This window comes from Xyrauchen texanus, chromosome 50 (genome assembly GCF_025860055.1).
Source record: "Xyrauchen texanus isolate HMW12.3.18 chromosome 50, RBS_HiC_50CHRs, whole genome shotgun sequence".
Taxonomy (NCBI): domain Eukaryota; kingdom Metazoa; phylum Chordata; class Actinopteri; order Cypriniformes; family Catostomidae; genus Xyrauchen; species Xyrauchen texanus.
Genome location: NC_068325.1, coordinates 13,584,680 through 13,607,975, shown reverse-complemented (window position 1 = coordinate 13,607,975; position 23,296 = coordinate 13,584,680). Strand labels below are relative to the sequence as shown.

General features: G+C 37.3%; 1 protein-coding gene across 1 annotated transcript; it reads left to right on the top strand.

The window, feature by feature from the left end:
* The first annotated feature begins 814 nt into the window (after positions 1 to 814).
* LOC127640922 (follistatin-related protein 3-like) lies at positions 815 to 9,168 on the top strand. Its single transcript, XM_052123639.1, has 5 exons — positions 815 to 1,063; positions 2,150 to 2,335; positions 5,338 to 5,550; positions 6,442 to 6,669; positions 7,813 to 9,168. The coding sequence occupies exons 1-5, from the start codon at positions 985 to 987 to the stop codon at positions 7,845 to 7,847; spliced, it is 741 nt and encodes a 246-aa protein (XP_051979599.1). The 5' UTR covers positions 815 to 984; the 3' UTR covers positions 7,848 to 9,168.
* Positions 9,169 to 23,296: the final 14,128 nt, after the last annotated feature.

Below are 23,296 nucleotides of genomic sequence, written 5' to 3'. Positions count from 1 at the left end.
ACACCTGGACACAGTTTTTCCAAGCTTCTTGGAGAATTCGCCAAAGTTCATCTATCTATTTAGTCTGTCTCAATGACATGACCATGACATCTGTTCCAGGGCACCCTGTTCTTCTATTCTAAACTTTTCTATTTGCAAAGTAATGTTTGGTAGTCTAAACTGTATAATTCCTATTGAACATAATTCATATTGTGTGTGTGTGTGTGTGTGTGTGTGTGTGTGTGTGTGTGTGTGTGTGTGTGTGTGTGTGTGTGTGTGTGTGTGTGTGTTTAACACTTTGTGGGGAACAAATGTCCCCATAAGGATAGTAAAACCCGAAATTTTTGACGTTGTGGGGACAATTTGTCAGTCCCCATGAGGAAAACAGCTTATAAATCATACTAAAAATGTAAATAAATGTACCATAAATGTAAAAATGCAGAAAGTTTTCTGTGAGGGTTAGGTTTAGGGGTAGGGTTAGAGTTAGGGTATAGAATATAAAGTTTGTACAGTATAAGTACAATTATGTCTATGGAAAGTCCCCATAAAACACGAAAACCCAACTTGTGTGTGTGTGTGTGTTTCAGTGTAATAATGAAAGATATGATTATGTAAGTAGCATATTTAATAAACTACCGAAACAGGCGTCGTCATAGCTTTCTCATTGAAACGCTCTAATAAAGATTTTTGTTCGGTGAGTCCAGACGCAATGAAATTAAGTGTGGGAGTTTTTTCAGCATCATATCGGAGAACTGACTCAAGTACACAAGCGTTCACATTAGCAACGTCACTGGCTGGAATGATCGCCCATCCCAGAGCATAATTTACTCGGGTAAAATATTTATACAGAGGCGGACCGAAATCACTCACAACAAGTCCATTCACTAAACCGAGTGGAAACAACCCACGTGAAAGTCTGTGTAGACTTCGTTTTAATCAAATATTTCTAAAGGGAAGCCGGTGTTTACTACAGACATCTGTGTAAAGATTTTTTTTTTCATCAGCATGATGAACTTTCTGGCTATTTTAAACTTTGTGTTACTTTTTTCAGTGTGTGAGATACTTGGAAAACATCGAACGAACGGTAAGTGCGAAAACGCATGTTTTTTGTTTTGTTTTGTTTTGTTTATCACGTTGCGAAATTTCGCTTTACGTTCATATTTTAAACTTAGAAGTTTAGACGATATTTTTTATCGACATTAAAGTGTACTAATTAAGACCATAAACCTTTTAAAACTCACAGAGACTAAAGTTTTCCGTTTGTTAAAAGTTTATAAAAATTATTTATTCCAACGAACTACATTTCAATGCTAGTTCAATTTATACTGACATGATGTGCGAAATGCGCGCGCAGGTGCACAATCGTGAATCAGTCATGAGTATCTGCAACCAAAGACTTGAATGAAAGACAGATCGAATGTTTTACTAAATCAGTGCTGTTGACATTTGAGTCACCCTGATAGGAGTTTTTTCAGTTTGTCATCTTTAATTGCCAATTAAACTGTTGGTACATGATTATGATTACTTCAAAGGACAATGGCAGGCATGTGTATTAGAAAGGAATCTCATTTAATAGAAAATGTCAATAAGATATAATGTGAATACTGTTAATGTCACCAGTGGGGTTACTTCATTTCAGATTTATTGGACGGTTCAAACCCCATTAAACAATAACAATTGAAACATCTACATATTCACCAGCCATATACAGTCCAACAGTAAACTATTGAGCCATAAAACATGCTAATTTTACTATAATTTATTTATTTAAAGAAAGTTTTACAGGGAAATTATTGCGCTTATGTGTGATGCTCCTATTCTTTTATTGTAATATAATAATATAATATTCACTCAGAAGAGTTGGCGGTTCTGTGACTGACAACCTCGCTCATCATTCACTTTCATCACATCTTTTTTTTCCATACAATCAAAGTGAATAGTGACTGAAGCTGTCATTCTGTCCAACATCTCCTGTTTTGACCCATAGAACGAATAAAGTCAAAGAAAGTGATGTATTAGTCCCTGTATCAAAAACTTTGTAATCACACATGTGCAAATCTGAAGGAATGGGGGAAAACATTCTTTAAAGCTGATGTCTGGGCTGTTTTATTGATAGTTTTGGATCTGGTTTGTGTATGTTTTCAAGTTATTTGTATACGTGTGTGTGTAGCTGGCATGTGCTGGTTGCAGCAGGGTCCGGAGCACCGCTGTGACATGGTGCTCATGAGGGGCGTGAGCAAGAGGGAGTGCTGTGCAGCTGGCCGTCTGGACACTGCCTGGTCCAATACCAGTCTGCCCATCAATGAAGTCAGCCTGCTGGGATTCCTGGGAATAGTTTCCTGCAAGCCATGCAAAGGTAAAGACTCATATTTGGCCTGTTTTAAGATCTCAGTAGGAATAGTTTGTCTAACTGTGTAATGTTCCTGCTTGTTAATATCTGTGAGAGACAACAACATACGGACACCCGAATCTCTGAAGTACTCTTTAGACTGATACTTGCATTTTTAATCCTGGAGAAAACATGGACATGGGCAGTCGACAAGGGCGGTATCATGCCCCCGGGGGTGTTCTCATTTAGAATTACTGGCAAAACATAGTATGTAAGACACGCTGCATAATAGACATACAATCCCATTGAAGCAGAGCTAGACAGGTGGTGCTGGGGATGATGTGGAGGAGGAGGGTTTCAGAGAGAAAACTCTCGTAGCACACTGCAGTGAAGCCGGCAAACAAATGAGGCAATTTAAATGTTAGACAAAGAGAGAGTATGCAGGTTGATTGGCTGTCATTAATAAATGTTAAAGGACCTATCAGTTTGTGCCATGTAGAGTTTCATGACTGAGCTTAGAATCATATCAGTTAGATGTTCTTTCACATTTGCAGTGTGTTTATTGCATTTTTAATTTGATCCCTTTATTTAATTTGCAATTGTTCCCTTATCAGGCTCTACTTTAAGACCACTATGTATTGCACAGTGCAATACGATATGTCATACATGCAAAGTCAGTGAAGTTTGGTATTTTCTAGGGCTTTGAATTTGGAGTTGTTTTTTTTAACTAGTTAATCACACAGTTTTCTGTGATTAATTGCGATTAATCGTAGTACATGCTACATTTAAATAAACAAAATATAATCATAACTATACTTTGTCTCAAAAAACTTGCTTATTATGCCAGGGACATGCATTGCGTATAATGAATACGTGTGTAGAGCGCCACACTATCAGTTTCTGTGCTTGGAAGTGGAGTCGAGTCGAGCGTGTACCTCCTGGAAATAGAAAAATTACCATTTTTGTGACAGGAAGTGAGGAAAAACATTAGTGAAGTTTCAAGAAGTGAAAAAAATGAATACTGCATTAATTGAGTAAAATGTCCCTGCCATTGTATTTTTGTGCAAGCATGCAATTAGTCTTAGGTGTTAATGGGTTGGCAAAATAGTGCACGCAAATCTTGAATGGGTTTGGTCAATTTAATTCTGAGGTGCTTTTCCGGTTATTGCGGCATCTGTGTCCTATCATATATTTAATTCCTTGTCAAGCAATGTCAGTATAAATGAAGACAGACCATTCATAAGAATCTGGTAGTGGAAATGGTCTATATTCAATGCATTAGAAGAATAGAAATATGGACCATTTGTGTCTTGTTTTTTCTGGCACATTAACTACATCCCTGTTGAGTGTCAGACATATTTTAATGACCGTGACATGCTCCTTATTCACAGATGGAAAATGTTGTGCTCGTCAGGACTATTTGGATGTAGGCTGCGTTACATTATAAAGAATGCAAATATAATTAATCATATTGATCTACTGACACACAAATCATGGCTAGTATACAAATTTTGATTAAACAAATCAAATTTGAAATCTTTGAAATGTGCTGGTGGAATCCCCAAACTGCAAATGCAGGAACTAAGTTTAGACTTTGTGGCCAGAATAGACGTGGTTCCCATACATCTTAGCGCAATGACCTTTCATCTCAGAAAAATAGCAAATTGCGATTTGTGTCACTTCATTAACAAAATACACCCATATTTTGTGTGCATACGCCCACAGACTCCCACCCATGGCCACTTGCGGCCACTTAGAATTAGTGCTGTCACGAAAGTTGGATTAGATGCAGTGCAAAAAATTAAAGCCCAAAAATTTGACAGAAAATAAACTATTTTCTGACATTTTCTCTGGTCCCTCTTTCACCATTCACTCTTTCCCAATGCTTATTGGAAAGCAGACTTGTTTTGCCTTTCCCTCTTGGAGATGTCTGAATTTTAGCTCACCGCAAAGAAAAATGCCTTCCACATGCTGGAGAGGTCTGGTCCTCATAAGCCTCAAACATAATCAGCATCATTAGACAATTGAGGAAAAAAGAGTCTATTATATAGTTTGTTCCATGGCATTTGCTTTCCATTATCATACAACTATATAGACTAGTGGACCCTACTGAATGGCCTCCCCAGTGTGCTTTCAATGTCAAATGCTTCAAAGCATTCCTTAAAGCTCAACTCACACTTCACGTCTGACCGGCACATTTCCTTAAATTTGTTTTCTTCTGGGGCAGACAAGGCAGTTTGTAAATCATTTATGACTGCCCGCCATTTTTGAGGACACATAAGAGGGATTTCGGGATTTCCAGTGGAGGTATCCGTTTCGGCCTTGAGTGATTTGGCTTCACATGGAAAGGGAGCAACAGGATATTAAAGGACTTGAAGGAATGGGAACCAGGAGCAGCGATAACAGGGCTTCAATTTGAGATTTGTGCAGACTCTCAATGTGTTTCTGATGTGTTATGTTTACAGTTGACAGTAGAATGGGCAATTATTTGAAAGCAAGTCAATTGCCATGGATGGAGTAACTTAACACATGGGCTTATACAGGCTGAAGCCCAGGGACCTACAACTCCCATGGGGCCCAGCTCCGGCCCCATGGGAGATGCGGTTATTGACACGGTGACAGTGTGCAACCATTAAAAGCATCTGTGTAGTGTTTGGTCAATGCACAGCAGTTCCTGATTGTGTGCGAGATTGTGGTAATCTGTTGCATTCACCACAAACAAGCACTCAGAACTTACCCTCAAGATGGGGAATTGATACTTGCAAATTGTATGACTTTCACTATGTAATTTGTTTAAATGTTATCTTTTTTGCAACGGTACATATTTAGCATTTTTTCCAAAAGTGAATTGGACGCTAAAACAAAGCACACATTGCATGCAAATAAATAGCACATAGTGAATTACCATGAGTTTTTGACTGTGCTGAATCTCATAACATCGAAAATACTCTGCTTAACATCCTTAAATGTTTATATCACTACATTATATTCCATCTATCACTACATTATATTCCATCTTTCTCTTATAGAGAACTGTGAAGGGGTGAACTGCAGCCCTGGAAAGGTATGCAGGATGAAGGCAGGGCGTCCGCAGTGCATATGCGCTCCAGACTGTTCTAACATCACTAAACACGGCGTTTGTGGGAGTGACGGGAACTCGTACAAAGACGAGTGTGCGCTCCTGATGGCTCGCTGCAAAGGTCACCCTGACCTAGAGATTATGTACCAGGGGGAATGCAAAAGTAAGCTTGTTTTGTCTATATATATATATATATATATATATATATATGTGCTCAGTCTACTATTTTGTTATATTGCTTAGACATATTTTTCCTTGTTTATAGGAAAAGTACACCCAAAAATGAAATGTCTGGAATTATTTACTCAACCTCATGTATGACTATGTGGAACAAAAAGAAGCACCATAAAGGGACCATTAAATTGGTACAACTTATTTAGTGTATTCAAATTCTTCTGAAGCCTTATGATTTGTATGAGGAACAGACTGAAATTTAAGTTGCTGAAAATCTTTGCAGATAAGTCACATTGTGAATTCGGAAACAGGAGTTTTGTACGAAAAGTCATGCTGCTGAAATCGGTCTGTGCTTACTGAAATTTGAAACCGTTGCCCCCCGGTGGCTGGAGCTGGAAGTGTGGTGAGATGAAATGTCCACTGGATGGTGTCAAAAGCAAATTGCATTTGCCTCAACCCTAAACCTAATCGTCAGTGAAGTAAAAATGTAACTTTAGAGCACAAATGTGACCTCTGACTAAATGTATAATGGTTTAAATGGGACAAAGCCTTTGTTTCAGAGTGAACACGATTTCTTCCTAATTTCCATGGGTCCAAAACCCATGACTTGGAAATTGCACACGCAACACATTATCATTAGCGCATTAATGCAAAAATGTCTGATGGGGATTGTAAATAATTCGGCAGTATGAGATTGATTTCAGGGTACATGAACATTCAGTAGCAGCTTGTCGATTTTCTGTGTGACATGTTGTGGCGTCAAACCTGGTGTGACACCATTGAGCACTTGAATCCGTAACTCTACAGGTGTTATCTGTTTGAATAAATGCTTTTGGATTCTATAACATGTATTCTTAACCCTTGATACTTCTTCTTTCAGAGTCTTGCTCCAATGTCGTATGCCCTGGTACACACACCTGTGTGACGGACCAGACCAACAGCGCTCACTGTGTTATGTGCCGCACTGCGCCGTGCCCGATGCCCATGGTCACTGAGAAAACCATCTGCGGCAATGATAACATCACTTACCCTAGTGCCTGCCACTTGCGCAGGGCTACCTGCTTTTTGGGACGCTCCATAGGGGTTCGCCACTATGGACACTGCAGAAGTAAGTAGTAACCTAGGTTCCTCCCTGAAAATCATGCATGGCTGATCATTCTGAAAAGACTAGCTTGGACCAAAATTAATTTCCATGCTGGTCCAGATGGTTTAAGGTGGACAGCTGGTTCAAACTGGTGCTAAGATGGTTTAGCTGGGATGCCACTAGCCAACTGAATAGCCTGACCTGGCTGGAAAACCAGCTAAAACCATCCCACCAGCTAATTATGGTTTTAGCCAACTTAGTCTTATAGAATGAATGTTACTATAACTATATTTTTGCAAACTGAGTTTTATGTGCCCCGTTCTACGCAGTTTCCTGGCGAAATTAACACTAGAGGCACTACAGCAGCTACGTATTTTATTCACTTTCACACAAATCACAAGTGCAATGGCTGATTATGACTTTATAAACACTTATTTGTCTCTCTATTACTCCCACCCTGCTATGTTATGATATCGAAACACTTTTACTCAGTATATCATTTGAAAAAATGATACATTTTTACACATGTATTTCAGACCCACCTACATTTACACATTAATTCCAATGTGATAGCTTCCACAGTAGCTCACCTGAGTTTTGTAGCCCAGTAAAGGATACAAGCTGACATGTGAAAATGTCATAGAAGCGACATGATATGACGCGGTTGCTTCATAAAATTAGCTTTTCATGTCACATTTGCTTTTAAAACACTATCGGTTAGGTTTACATGTTGGTTATGGGAAAGGATGTCTGTTTGTTTACCTCTTATTTGCTTTTAGAACACTATTGGTTAGGTTTAGGCTAAAGGTTTATGGAAGGGGTGTATGTTTTACTCACTAAACCTCATCTTAAATTCACCTTAAAAACCTAATTTCGACATAATTTCACTTGCTTATGGCTTCACCACGAAACTGCAGCAAAATATATAATACTGCAGGTCATTTTGTTTTCCAAATATGTGGCCATGGTCATGTAATTTTCATGAGATCAGGCTGGTTTTAGCTGTGTTTTTTCAGTCATACATTATTAGTTGAAATGCTTATAGATATTAAAATGATCTATTTTTTATCCATTAAGCATTAAGAGTAATGTCCTATTATTTCACAATATGTAAACAGTTGATTTTTGCTGCGATTGTGAGTTTAACTACTTTATGTTTTCTTGCAGGTAATGAAGACAGTGAGGAAAATTCACTCTTCTGAGGATGTCAGCTTTACTCAAGAGCTATTTTGTTCCATGTACATTAAAATAAGGCACATATGATGTGAAAAAGCCTGTTTGAAACCAATTACAGTAGTCTCACAACAGGGTCCTCTGTACCAAAAACCGCTACTATTATTTTAAATGCATGCCTTAGTATAATTAAAGGGAAACGTGTGCCTCTGCTTCGCCTGTCTTTGTTTTAACAAGAGAATTGAATTGATGAACTGACAATGTGTATATTGTAAATATACTACAAGCTACTATTTATTGGTGAAAAGTAATGAAGTTATGAAGTCAGTGTTATTTATGTTTAACACGTTTGAGACACCATATATCCATAGATCAGCTGCCTTTATCAATTTATTTATTATACTTATGTCAGAACTTAATAATGTAAATGCACATGATCCAGCTCTATGTATACCAGACAGAGTACATGGACATAAACTGCACTAATGCCAGCAATTTTCTTTTTGATAACCTGAGTTAGTAAGGGATACTTACTTCACTTAGACACACTTCTCATTTAACTCATTTAATTCATAGGTTGGATACCAGAGCACCACAGCAAAAAATAACCAAAAACATTCAATAAGGTTAGTCTAAATATGGCCTATCTAAAATGTGCCTCTCTGAAGGGAACCATGTGGCTGCAAGGTTGAAATTCTTATGGACATGGGAGACTATTTACTTACTGAGATAAAGTGTTGTGCGTGTACTGTTTGAATTCAGAAGGCTTACTCAGTCAAAACAGCAATGCTTCCTGGCCTTGCGCTGCAGTGCACACTACATTGGCGTGAAGTCCAAACTGAGCCACCCACCAAGCAATGAAATTACCAGCAACAGTTTAATGGCAGTGGTTTTTATGATGCTGGGACAGTCAAAGAATGTACAGTATATTCTGCTGTTTTAATGGTTTTCACATTGTCGGGCTTATGTTTTTGTCATTTTGTGTGTCTATGCAAGTGTTTGCGTGACTTGTTACAGTATACTGAACTGGCGAGAAGGAGAAATTCAATGACTACATTGTAAAAACTCAGTCCTTTTTTTTATTTTTTTTTTATTCCCTGTAGTAAAAGGTGTTATAGTATGTGAATAAGAAGGTTTCACAGTTGTATTTGCATAAATAATCATTGTGTTTGTTTCAAACTGTACTGAAATGCATAACCTGTACTGAAATGCATAACATGCCTGTAAATAGAGACATTTTCCAGTATTTAAATATACTGTGAAATTAATTTGTATTAATGCATCAAGTTATTTTTTAATGATATTTAATTTTTAATAACAAAAAATGTATAATGTGGAATATGATTCTCATGACTCTTATTGATTTACTGTACATATCAAATTATGTGTCACTCAATATATCATTTGAGAAATCGATAAATCAATTAAATAATTATATATGAAGCATTTAAATATAATAATACTTTATATATATAGCACTTTTTAGCAACAAAGCACATAGTGTTTCACAAAACATACACAGTAAAACACAACATATTCACATCACGTAGTATTAAAAGCAACATGCAGTAAAACACAACATTTTTGACATGGTAAAAAAGCCAATCTATACAAATGAGTTTTTAAACAAGACTTAAAAATATATACAGATTTAGCAGATCTAATATCTCAGGGCAGGCTGTTAAATTATCATGGGGCCTTCACTACAAACGCTCTATCACCTTTAGTTTTGAACCTTGATCTTGGAACAGCCAACATCTCACAAGAAGAAGATCTAAGAGGTCTAACTGTTTCATAAGGTCTTAAAAGGTTTGCTAAATATTCTGGTGCCAACCTATGGAATGGCTTATACAGTATGTAATTAATAAAATCTTAAAATCAACCCTAAATTGAATTGGTAGCCAATGCAAACAAGCTAAATCTGGAGTAATATGATTAAAAAACCTAGTTTGTGTCAAAGGTCTAGCTGCATCATTTTGATTGTAGCCATGCTAAAGTGTGTTGATTTAAAACTGAAAACAGGGCATTAGACAAAAACAAGATTGAAATAACTTCTGGATGTGATAATCAAAATTTAACAATAAACTAAACATAAAATAAACAAAGTAAACTCCTACATTTCTCACCACCTGCTGATTATTTGGGACCACCTGCCTAAATGCTGACTCAATCTGACGTTTTTTAATCATGATCAATTATAACAACCTCAGTTTTGTCTGTATATAACTGAAGAAAATTACATGCCATCCCAATTTTTTATATCTCCTATAAACATTTGAAGAACATTAAAATTAGTTAGATCATTGGGATTCAATGACATATATAACTGTAGATCATCTGCATAGCAATGAAAGTTAATTTTCGATTCACAAAACTAAGCGTTAAGGTATGTAGAAAAAACTAAAATGGCCCTAACAGGGATCATTGCGGAACACCACAATTGACTTTTGAAGAGGAGGACATCTCATCTCCAACAGACACTACAATGAACAAGCAAAAATTTTTAAAAATGTTCTAATTCGTTGAGCAAAAAAATTTAATAGAAGTAATTAGTAATTTTTAGCTGATTACTTTTTCAGTAATTTCCCAGCATAGATCATTTATCATCTACGCTGTGTTCAGTTTCAGTAACGTGCAAAATTATAAATACAAAAACATAAGTGACCACATTAATCCAAGCATTTTCTTAAAAGGTTTAGTTACTATTATATAACCAGTGTTAGTCTTGATTATTAGTCTATGAGGTTTGCCCATTTACTTAACAGTGGCAGTATTGAGAAATATAAGGGTTACTGATGCAGTTTCCTGTTTGAAAAAGCTAATTTGTTTTTCCCCCTGTTTGAGAGGCTCTTCTGACTGCACTCCGCATCTGGTTTAACTTTGAGAGATGTTTAGATTCTGATCCAAGGTACTTTTATTACATTGGAACTGGAATTAATTGTTTGCTCTAACAGGCCATGACATTTCCATAAAAAATGTTTGTAATGCATTGTTTCTACTTCTCGTTTTTTTCCTCCATGTTTATAAAATAGCTGTTTCTATTGTTCTAGAATGTTCCACAGTGGTCCTGAAAACAATTTATGGGCCTGATTTAATTTTCTTGTTAGGACAGAAAGAGGTCATCAGGTGCAGCCTATGAAACAATGTTTTACTTTATGTGGAACAAAGAAAGGAGTGCTATTTGTTTGGGTGTTCCACAAAATCCATCCAGGGGTTTTCAAGCTGGTTCTAAAATGTTGTCAAAATTTGTGAAAAAACACACTCACTGAGCACTTTATTAGGAACACCTATACATCTACTTATTCATGTGTTTATCTTGTCGGCAAATTGTGTGGCAGCAGTGCAATGCATAAAACCATGCAGATACAGGTCAGGAGCTTCAGTTAATGTTCACATCAACATTCAGAATGGGGAAAAATTAGATCTCAGTGTTTTGACCATGACATGATTGTTGGTTCCAGTCGGGCTGGTTTGAGGATTTCTGTAACTGCTGATCTCCTGGGATTTTCATGCACAACAATCTCTAGATTTTACTCAGAATGGTGCTGAAAACAAAAAACATCCATTGTGCAGCAGTTCTTTGGACAGAAACGCCTTGTTGATGAGAGAGGTCAACGGAGAATGGACAGACTTATTCTAGTTGACAAAAACGCTACAGTAACTCAGATAATCCCTCTGTACAATTATGGTGAGCAGAATAGCATCTCAGAAAGCACAACATGTTGAACATTGAGACAGATGGGCTACAACATCAGAAGACCGAGAACAGAAAGCTAAGGCTGCAGTGGGCCTACCATCTGTGCACAACAGAAAACAGAAAACGAGAATCATCAGACCAGGTGATGTTTTTCCAGTCCTTAACTGGCCAGTTTGGTGAGCATGTGCCCACTGCAGCCTCAGCTTTCTGTTCTCAGTGTTCTGCTGTTGTAGCCCATTCGCCTCAAGGTTTGAAGTGTTGTGCATTCTGAGATGCTATTCTGGTCACCACAATTGCACAGAGGTTATCTGAGTTACCATAGCCTTTCTGTCAGTTCGAACCAGTCTGGTCATTCTCTGTTGACCTCTCACATCAACAAGGCGTTTCTGTCCACAGAACTTCCGCTCACTGGATGTTTTTTGTTTTTGGCACCATTCGGAGTAAATTATAGAGACTGTTGTGTGTGAAAATCCCAGGAGACCAGCAGTTACAGAAACACTCAAAAAGCACGTCTGACTAGCGCTAAAATTCTTGCCATGGTTGAAATCACTAAGATCACATTTTTCCCCATTCTGATGGTTGATGACCCTTTGCATAATTGTATGCATTGCCCTGCTGCCACATGATTGGCTTATTGGGGATTTAATTTTTTGGTCTAGCCTAGAAGTTTTGGCAAATACTGGAATGATTTCACAGCTGATATAACATTTTCACCAAAAATGGCACTGCTAGAGATTCAACACTTGTGCGTCAGTTGTGTTGTCATACATATTATGAGTGGTGCCACCTAATTTGTTCATTGTGTGTCATTAACAGGACAGTTTACTTACTCACAACGGATCTTACATTCTCTCAATCTCCAAAGGAAGTATGGCTTCAGGAAAAGCAATCTAGAGGGATATCAAAGGATTGGTAACTAAGTAGCGTGACACACGCTGTGCAGTAAAGTTAAGTACTGTAAGTTGTCAGCATGAAATGGGATCTGCTCTGAAATCCATTAAGTATTGCAGCCTACACTTCCTGAATGAATACGGGAAGACAACCTGACGACAGCAGCAACTGACATACAAAACATTGAAAACACATTTACTTGAGCTTTGAGTGTATACATGCAGTACAAATATACAGTATGTATACATTAAACTAAGATTACAGAATTACCATGGAATTAGCAGTGCTCACTCACATACTGAATATTTACCTACAATCAATTGAAACAAAAAGCTGTTAGTTAAGGATACTTCAAGTGTAGTGCTGTCATGTGAATAAGAATTGTAGAAATGCTTTGTAGCCAATAGTTACATGAATGCTCATGAACATGTAATAACACTTCTGTCAATGGCAACATAATTGAACTCAAAAATTGTCATTGCTCATTGAATTAAGTCAGTACCTTATGAACACAACTTTGATTCTAGGTGGTGTACCCTTGTGTACCCTTGCCCCCAGAAGTTGCATAAAGCCATTCAATCAGACTGGGAAACTGCTTTCCATTTTTGAGAGCAATATTCATCAGATGGACAGGGAACGGACTAAAGGCTCAAACTAGAGATGCATAAAATATTACATTTGGTAATTTGATTGCCAATGAGTGACTTAATTTGACAAACCACAGGCTTAAGGTTAACGCGTGCAAGCAATTGAATTATGCTTTGAGGGAAAAAGATTAACACAACAGTATGGACTAAAACACAGACATCGGACATGATGCAATCTCTAAACGTCTTGGTTAAGTGCAAAGCAAACCAAGAAGAGATGGTATCTGTTAACTGCCTGATCTAACTCGATCTGTCTGTGTGGTCTAAGACTTTTAGAATACTTTGGCTCTAAACTGGTTCTATTTCATTAAAAATGACTAACTTTTTAATTAAATCAATACATAAATGCCTTTATACATTTTCATGCAAAGACTTACTGTATCTTAAACTTTAATCCAATGTATGAAAAGCCCCCTTTTCCAAAAGGAATATCCATATTACCTGATAAATCGTGAATTTCTGATTTAGATCAAAAATTGTGTTGTATATCTACAGTATGAATAGCATAATTAAACTCGTACAAATTTTTAATTGTGTCGTTTTGACATACTGTGACAATTTATGTATAATTTAACAATTTAAAATAAAATCAGATTTTATATGCTTAAATATTCCCATTTCCATTGTTTGCAATGAAATGTCATTTTTCTTTCTTGCTGTCCTCATAAACAGTTCTTTATATTACATTAGGAACATAAACTTCTGTAAACTCCTGAAAATCCTTTGTTTTTTGTTCTCATCTGCCCATATGGTGTACATTATCGCAGAAATTCAGTCACAGAGCTTGCTTATGATACATGATCTGTCTGCAGGACAGGCCCCCAAGCTGACGTCTTCGACTGTCGTGCAATGAACCACAAAAACAGCCAGATGCATTTGCTCTTATCTCCATCATCAGTGTCATTACTGGTCTAGAGCAGCGTTGTTTTTAATGCACTGAGGCTTGACCAAGTCCAATTCACTAATCTGTTCTGGTTAATACCTTCCAACAGGATGATAGAAATCTCATTTTACCATGGCCTTGTGCAACCAACGATGGATATTTCCGGCAGCAGCAGGGTACAAACTCTGAGGCATTTTAGAATAACATGTCATGTCAACCATAGTCATAGTACATCAACTAAATTCCTTCTGTGACATCAGAATGTAGTGTCAATGTAGTGGAAATTGGCAAATGTCATTTTTGACCACCTTAGGAAACAGGTGGATATTTTCCTTTAAGAGCCACTCTAGACAAAGAAATTCCTGGACTGTACAAAATCTGGTGGATACTTGGATTGTGTTAAAGTGTGTTTAATGTTATGTTATCAGGACAACAGTGTGTTGCTTTACACTGTATGAATCAGTCTTCCCAGCTAGTGTGGATTACTCAAATCCCAAAAAATATTTCTATCATGTCAGACTGCATGACTGCAGTGAATAAGTGTTGATGATGGAGTCAAGTTGTTTAAACCTAAACTACTGGGTGACTCAAAGTGACTCTGGATATACTGGGTGACTCTGGATATACTCAGAGTGAGGATGACGCATGTCCATGAAATGTAATGAACACATTCTAAACAGATGACTCAAATGTAACAAATCTGAGTCTTCACTGCCTAGAGTTGTAGATTTACCGACTGCCACTGATGCAGCTTTTTATAGAAAGAACAAAATAATTTTTCACTTCTATGAAGTGTCTCACCTCTTCTTGAAACAAAACAATGCACATCTAATTATCTATTCTTTTAAAACCAAACAAAACTAAACTAAACTAAAATAATGTAACAAATCTGGAGCCTTCAGAGACATGGTATGTTTTTTACGTTTCTGAGTGTTTTAAGGCCACCAATTTTTTTCATGTGTATTCAGATTGACCTCCAACATAAGCGTTTTAAATTGGGTGATCATATCTCATTCTGTTCAAGTGTTTTAACCATTTAAAAAAAATGGCCACCCCACCTATGTACGTTTTGGCATACTGTTGCAATCGAAAGTTCAAACTTGTTTTGATAATTATTGAGATTGGGACTCAAGAGAACCTTTCTCCACTGATTTGGTTCCGATCAGGTGAACAGCATAGGACTAGTTCAATTAGCTGCTTAAAGTTGATTGGTCGATGACGGCCATGTTTTTCAAGATATGTGACTGTCCTCATAGAACTTGATGGCACATTGGACAGAGACACTTCATGCAACATTTCAAGTTGATCAAACCAACGGTTCCATAGTTATAAATTAACGATAAATTAAAAGTAAAAAATTCCGTTTACAACGTTTCATATTGGGACTATTGCTGAATAGCACTGGTTTTGTTTCGATTGGGTGAATGGCCTAGGACGAGTTCGTTTTGAATTTTTTCCAAACAATCCAAAATAGGGAGAAAACGAGGGTGTGGAGGCAAAAACTACCAGAACTTAAAAGAATCGCCATGATGCAAGGAAAAAAAAATGTTTCTAGCTCTTATGGCTCAAGAGTTATGACCCAAAATGTGAATTTGTTTTTTTGTTTTGTTCACTATAGCGCTACCTATGGGCCAATAGGACTGATTCCAAGCTCATTATGGCTAGCCAGCTGGGGTACTACCATCACTGAAAGTTACAAGTCTCTAGGCCTTACGGATTGGTCTACACGATGAATCTTAGGGCAGAAAAATTAAAATCCTGACAATTACAATGGGTTTCAGCCCTATGGGCTTGAACCCTAACTAAACTAAACTAAACTAAACTAAATAATATAAATATAATATATAATATAAAAAATAATCTGTAATAATGTACAAGTAAAAACCTTGTCTTCCAAAAAAAAAAAGAATTAATAAAATATTAAATGCAATAAAATAATACATTTAATAAAATAAAACGCAAACAAAGAAACAAGGGGAGGCCACATTCAATGTGAAGAGGAATTGCAATGCAATTGCAATGCTTCAATTAACAGTAAAGCCCTTAACAACATTCAGCACACTCCAGACACAAATACTACAACTGAGACACTGAGAGAGATGTGAGGGTGTCACACGTGAAACAGTGGACACAAACATAGCTGCATCTGTATTGACAGATTCCTCCCATCACAGCTCCCACACACGGATAAAGCTAATTACACTAGGGTCTACAACAACTGAAGACTTCACGAACTTGATGATGAGTTACCTTGTTTTTTAAATTTATTAAATATTTTTATTATACACCAGCTTCCTTTATTTACAGTTTTTGCTGCATAAATCAAGGAAGACACAGAAATAAGACTGCCCTCTGTCCTCTGTCACCCCATTTAATTATTATTACATTTTTTTGCGATTAAAATTTTTATTGATTCATCTATTAAATAAAGAACCGCAAAACATATACATACATTTAATCAAAAAATGTAACCCTCTCTACCATCCCAAACTCCCCCCTCAAAGCCCAATCTTTGTCAATCGGCCTATGCAATTTGTTGAAATGTAGTCTGGGACGTTTACATTCCAAATTAAGGACTTCGCTATGCAATCAAACAGCTTGAAATAAGAGAGGAGGACATCTATAAGGAGCGACTGTAGCAGGTAGTTGAATTTTGGAATACAGTTCATTTTAATAACATTAACCTTCCCAATCATCGATAAATGTAATGAAGCCCACATTGTCCACATGTCCACATTGTTCAAAAATAACTAAAACTAAATCAGACAAATCTGCTGGGAATAAAATACCCAAATACTTAATGCCCTGTTTGGGCCACTGAAAGGTGCCGGGTGAAAGGCTGTTACTAGACAGTACGCTGTCAGAGCCAAAGCTTTGGATATAGACCAATTGACTTTGTATCCTGAGAACTTGGCAAAGGAATTAATAATTCTGTGGAGGCAAGGCATAGATCTAGTAGGGTCAGAGACAAATAATAAAATATCATCTGCGTAAAGCAGAAGCTTATGCTCCATCACCCCTGGAAAATCATCCTCCTTTCTTATCGCGGCTACTAATGGTTCCAGGACAAGACAGAACAATAATTTGGAAAGAGGACAACCCTGCCGAGTGCCCCTATTCAGAGTAAAATAATCTGAAATTAATTCATTTGTTTGAACCGCTACTACAGAGTGTCTTTAAAGAAACTTAATCCAACCAATAAATGTACTGCCTAACCCATACATTTCCAAAATCTTAAAAAGATAATCCCATTCTATCATATCAAATGCCTTTTCGGAGTCAAGTGAGATGGCAGTGACTTGAGAATGATAATTCGCTACTGACCACGTGATATTGATGAAAATATTATCAGAAGAGCTGCGGCCCAAATAAATCCCACCTGATCTAAATGTATAAGAGATGTCTTAACTTTAATTAACCAGTTAGCCAACATTTTGGACAAAATGTTTACATCTAGCTGGATCAGGGAAATTGGACGGTAACTTTTACACTCGATTGGATCTTTGTCCTTTTTAAGAATCAGACCGATCAGGGCTTGTGTCATGGTTGGGGGAAGCTTTCCATTCTTTAATGATTCTGTATAACATCTAACAAAACTGGAGCCAATTCTCTAGCATAAGATCTAAAAATTCAGTGGCAAAACCATCTGGCCTTGGCGTTAGGTATGGCCTTAATTACCTCGTCAAGCTCCTCCAAGTTTATCTCAGAATAAAGAGAATTATTTTGCTCAGTCAACAATTTAGGGAGTTCTAATGGTTGGAATTATAAAGTTCAAGATATAACTCTTTAAAGGTATTATTAATATAAATGGCTGAGGTAAAAGTGTAATCACCAGCAGATTTCACTGAGGGAATGGTAGAAAAAGACCATCTGTGCTTTATATATCTAACCAAAATCTTCCCTGCTTTGTCTCCCTCAAAGTATGAATGTCTTGACCTGAATAACCAAAACTCCACTTTCTGCGACAAAATAGTATTATATCTGTATTTCAATCGGGTAAATGCTCTGAGGCCATCAGATGATATTCGGCGCTTCAGCTCTGCTTCAATTTTAATATTCCCTTCCAACTCCACGAGTACTTGTGCTTTGGATTTTTTGGTAAATGAGGCATACTGTATGATCTGACCTCTAAGAACCACCTTAAGTGCCTCCCAAGCCACACCCACAGAGGATACTGAGGACTAGTTTGTCTCCATATAGACATTGATTTCAGCCTTTAACATTTGTTGGAAATCAGGATTTTGCAAAAGGTATACATTACAAGTGCCAACTATATAATTAATTTTTCTCCATATGTGGCAATATCTCTATATTCACCAGGGTATGATCTGAGCAATCAGCCACAGGTGAAAAGAGGGACTTGGATATAAAAAAAATATATATTCTAGAATAAATCTTATGAACTAATGAAGTAAATGTATAGTCCATACCAGATGGGTTCAAAAGTCGCCAAATATCTGCAAGACCAAGATTTTTACACATCCTGTGAAGTGTCAATGTTGCTCTAGAGGGCTTACACACTTTTGCTTCACTATGATCAAGGACTGAGTCCATCAAAAGATTAAAGTCTCCTCCCAATATCATATCATGAGGGGAGCCAGCGGCTTGCAACATCTCTTCAGGATCAATAAAAAAGCCCTGAACATCAACATTAGGCACGTAAATATTAGCCAAAACCAACCTTTGCCCCTGAATTTCTCCTAACGATTATCCCTACTTCAATGAAAACCTTCCTGCTTTTTATGAGGTCCCCCAACCGATTCACATTCTATGTGGAGAAAGATAACCCACTCATATTAATATTTGGCATTTTGAAATAATTTGTGTGTCAAAAACAAGATTATACAGACCACATTATTAGTGCAACAATCATACCCCAAACTCCCCCCCGAACCAAACAAACAGAAAAAAGAAAATGTGTGCATTATCCCCAACCACGACAGCGGCACCTGTCAATCCGTCTAAACTCAAAAGGTCCACGAGAGCCCCTGTGACAACTTTGCCATCGGATTGCTCAAGTCTAGTGCTTCTGCACAAATTTTGTAAGGCAACATTACACAAGAGAAAATACTTTGTAAAACAAATCCCAGCCAATAGGCAGAATAAACACAAAGAACATGTAGATTAATTCACAGAACTGTCTCGAAGGTATGTTCCTCCACATAACAAATTCCAACTGATATGAAGCCGTTCAGTTTCCTTAGACAGACAATAAAAGTGTTCAGTGAGCCGGCTGTTTATGAATGCAGCAGATGACGTAATCATTCCAATGATCCAATCCCACAAAAAGTACTCCAAAAAACAAACTCCAGCCAACAGGAGGCATAAGCACAAAGAACGAACAGATTCATCCACAACTGTCCCGAAGCAGTGTTATTCCACAAAACAAACTCCAGTCGCTAGGCGGAACCAGCACAAAAAAAAAAACAGGCTTCCCGGTTCCACGAATGGTCAAGATTTCTCTCAGAGGCCGCATGAAAAAATACACCATTACTTACTCAGTCTGTCAACTTTATAAAAGACATCCTTTGTGTGGGCATGTAGAACCCCAGTGCAAAAGCGATCCTCCATCAATGCAAACTTTTCTTGAAGGAGAAGTGTTATTCCACAAAACAAACTCCAGCCACTAGGCGGAACCAACGCAAACAGAATCAAAAATGGCACCCAGCTTCCTCAGACAGTCGAGTGTATGTTCAGCAATTTAATCCACTCACATAAGAAACACAAATAGCTTACTCACTCCAATGTATTTATGAAGGACACATTTTGTACATGTAAATACTTTGCGGCCATCATTTGTATCTATTCTCAGTTTGGCCGGAAACATCAGTGCAAAGTGATCTTCCGTTGATGCAAGTGTTTCTTACACTCCTTGAATCAATCGTGTTTCTCTCTGTCGAATTCACAAAATCCGGGAAAAACTAAATATTGTGATTTTTCCAAGAAAGCTTTCATTTGCTCCTCGCTTTGCGCAACATGAGATCTTTATTGGATGATCTCAAATACTTGGCCAGAATTGATTAGGGCCTGTTTCCCTTAGCCGATCTGTGAGCCGGGACTCTGTGAGCTCGCTCGATTTCCAGCTTATGGCCTGTTATGCCGAGCAGACTTGGGAAGAGCTCCTCAAGGAATCCTATTTTCAAGATCTTCCAGTTTTTCCAAAATATTTCCCACATCTATTTTCGTCACGAGCAGATCTGCCTCTCTTGTAACCAACTCAGAGAATATTGTTTCCAATGCAGTAATCGATCGGCGTATCCTCCAAGATAGTAACAACCTTCATCAGCATCACAGACACGTTGAACAGTTGACGCTGGATTTCTTCTCCTGCTGCGCCATCCAAATCAAGTCCCTTGTCAGCAGGCCCGCCAGAGGTTTCATCTTGAGCATGTAAGTGTCTTTTAATGTCTCCAGAGCCCGAGGATTTTTACTTATTTTCAATGTTTACCTCATAGAACAAATATGTAGCTTGGTGTATCGAATCTCACTGGATTATTACATGAAACTTATTTAAAAACTAGCAAAGTGCGCAGACCTCGTCGCTCGCGTCTGCTCCTCGTATGGCGTCACGTGACCCCGATGAGTTACCTTGCTAACAGAGTATGTATGACTTTATGACATTGGGGGTGGGGTCTAACTCATTATGTTTGGTCCAAAGAAATGTATTCCATCCCAGCCAACTATTTTATGCAAATTGACACTGGCATTTCAGAGTAGACTAAATAGGCTAGGTAAATACATACATATAATAAATTCTACAATGTTTTGTTTATTTTTCAGATAATAGGCTTTAACAGATTTAATAGACTACTGAAGTAAAATTGCTTGCTGAAAAAAATAACTCTTTCTGAATAATTGTAACAACTCAATTTCCAGTTGTGAAACTAAGTGGCCCATGTTTTGCTCATAGTGCTATTCTAGGTCAAGTTGAGTGCATACACTAAAAATGAAATCATGGTTAGGCGAGTGGACAGGGAGCAGGGACTGGCTGAGGAACAATTATGCAGAAACTCCTACATACTCCCCAAGATTCTGATCTGTTCTTGAGAATTGGAGGCCTTTCAAAAGGTAGCACACACACTCAGTGGCTATGGGGTCTGGATATCGCTCTGCAGTCTGTTAAATCATAATTTAAACCTCATGGGATTGTACTTAAATTATTTAACCGAAAGGATCCAAGAAATGATTTATTGCCTTTTCCTAAATGTCTCAAGGTTTTTTTTTGCATATGAAATAATATTTAAGTGTAGCAGTTCAAAGGGAAATGCAGAGACAATCCCTTAATATTCATCACAATGCCAAACTAGTCATTAATTTTTTATTTACACACTGATGTTTGAGTAATTTAAATGCCATTGGAATTTGATGGGTTTTGTGAATTATTTTGAGGGCAACAGTTCTTGTAAAAATGCTTTATAAAGAAAATGTTGTTCTGTCATCTACACAAATATCTAGTGTATCTCAAAGAATTCCCTTAATGATTGTTTTAGACTGAGTATTGGGTTAGAGCAAAGGACTATCACTGCTCAAGCCCATCACTGGTTTTGGAGAACATGTGAGCAATTGCGCCACATGCTGGTTGTAATATGTCATTAAAATGTATTTAACTGAATTCATAGCTCATAGCATTAAAACAATACTCTGGCAGATGTTGTATGGCTCTTTATTTTTAATAAAGGTGGGAGTGTGTTGTCAAGTTTGTTTTATGTAATTTCATGATTTGATGTTTTCTGTCATCTCTAGGTCAAAGATTTTAATTTCAAATGTATTATGCTTTGTTTTGTCCAGTGATGCAATTTATTTAACGTGTAGAAAGTGTTGTTTGGCGTAGCTTGTTGTTTTCTCCTAGTCTTCCCAACTTTCCTGGTATCGGGCAACATCTTAATTAATCTCTGCTTGCATGGTGTGGCCCAAGAGACAGGAGTATATAAACAGACTATTGCTGCTAGAAGGGATGATGAGCTTGACATTCTGTGATTGTGTGAGTTGCTTTTGATGTTAAAACCTGTGGTGTGTTGTTGGATTATGGATTTGGAACAATGAAACAAGCAGACAATGGGCACAGTTTGAATCTCTTAGATGGGAATGGATTCTAACTAGCGAGACCATCGAAAAACAAAAATTATGTCATCATTTACTCGCCTTCCTGTGTTCTAATCCCGTATGATTTACCAATCTTTTCCACACAATGAAAGTGATTTGAGCTGTTCAATTTGTAGTCCAAAAACCTGGAAAAGAATTAGCCTTTTTTAGCCATGTGTTCACTCAGGATTTTTCTATAGGTTTTATAATGGCTGTTTTGGATTTGTGAGTAAAATAAGGTCTGTGGTAAACATTACTTAAATATACTTGGACTACTTATTTCTTACAACATAAATTATACTTAAAGTCCTACCCCAAATGTGAATTTTGAAGAAGCCGTGTTTTTAAAAAAGTATGTTGCTAACAAGTTGTTAGAAAAGAACTACTCCCTTTCAAGTCAGTAACTTCGACGCTGCGTCAGTGGCTGACGCATTGGAAAATCCTCCCAGGAGTGACGATCTCTGAAGCCCTTCAAAATAACATCAATATACTGGCAGATGGTGCTTGAGTCTCTCTTCTTCTCAGTCTAAAGCAACTTTGCCTGATACAATCACAATCAGCAGAGATAAATTGCCTAGAACTGTTTGCAGTTTTTTATGGCTCTAAAAGATTTTGGACAGAAGTGCAGGTTAACGCTCTGCTGGGCTTGGACGCCCTAGCTTACAAATGATCAGCGAAACGCAAGTATGCGTTCCCTCTTGTTCATTTGCTACACCAAGAATTGTGCAAAATTCTGTAAGACAGGGAAACCATGCTTTTGATTGTGTCAGAGTGGCCCAACCGCCCTGGGTTCCTGAGCTGTTGAATGACCCCCTTGTGGAAAAATCCACTGAGAGAATCCGTCTGCAGAAATTTGTGACATATATATATATATATATATATATATATATATATATATATATATATATATATAATGTTTTTTTTATTTTTTTATATGGTGGCATTGAAATTCACATCTGAGGTATAACTGTGTAGTTTGTTGTAGCACATAACATATTCTCTAGTAAAATTTACCACAGACCTTATTTTACTACTATTTAATAAATTGAAAACCTGTATTATAAAAACCCATTAGACAATCCAGAGAAAACCCATGGTGAATTCCGGGTTCACATACAAATTGACATCACGGATGAACAACTCTATTAGGACAGATGGTTTCAAGCTCCAAATGTGAGTATCCTAAAAAAAACAATTTTCAGCAAATAATGGATTAAGTCGCATGGCTTCAGAAAATATAGAATCTAGTGGACTAAGTTTATGCTGTTTTTTTTGTCA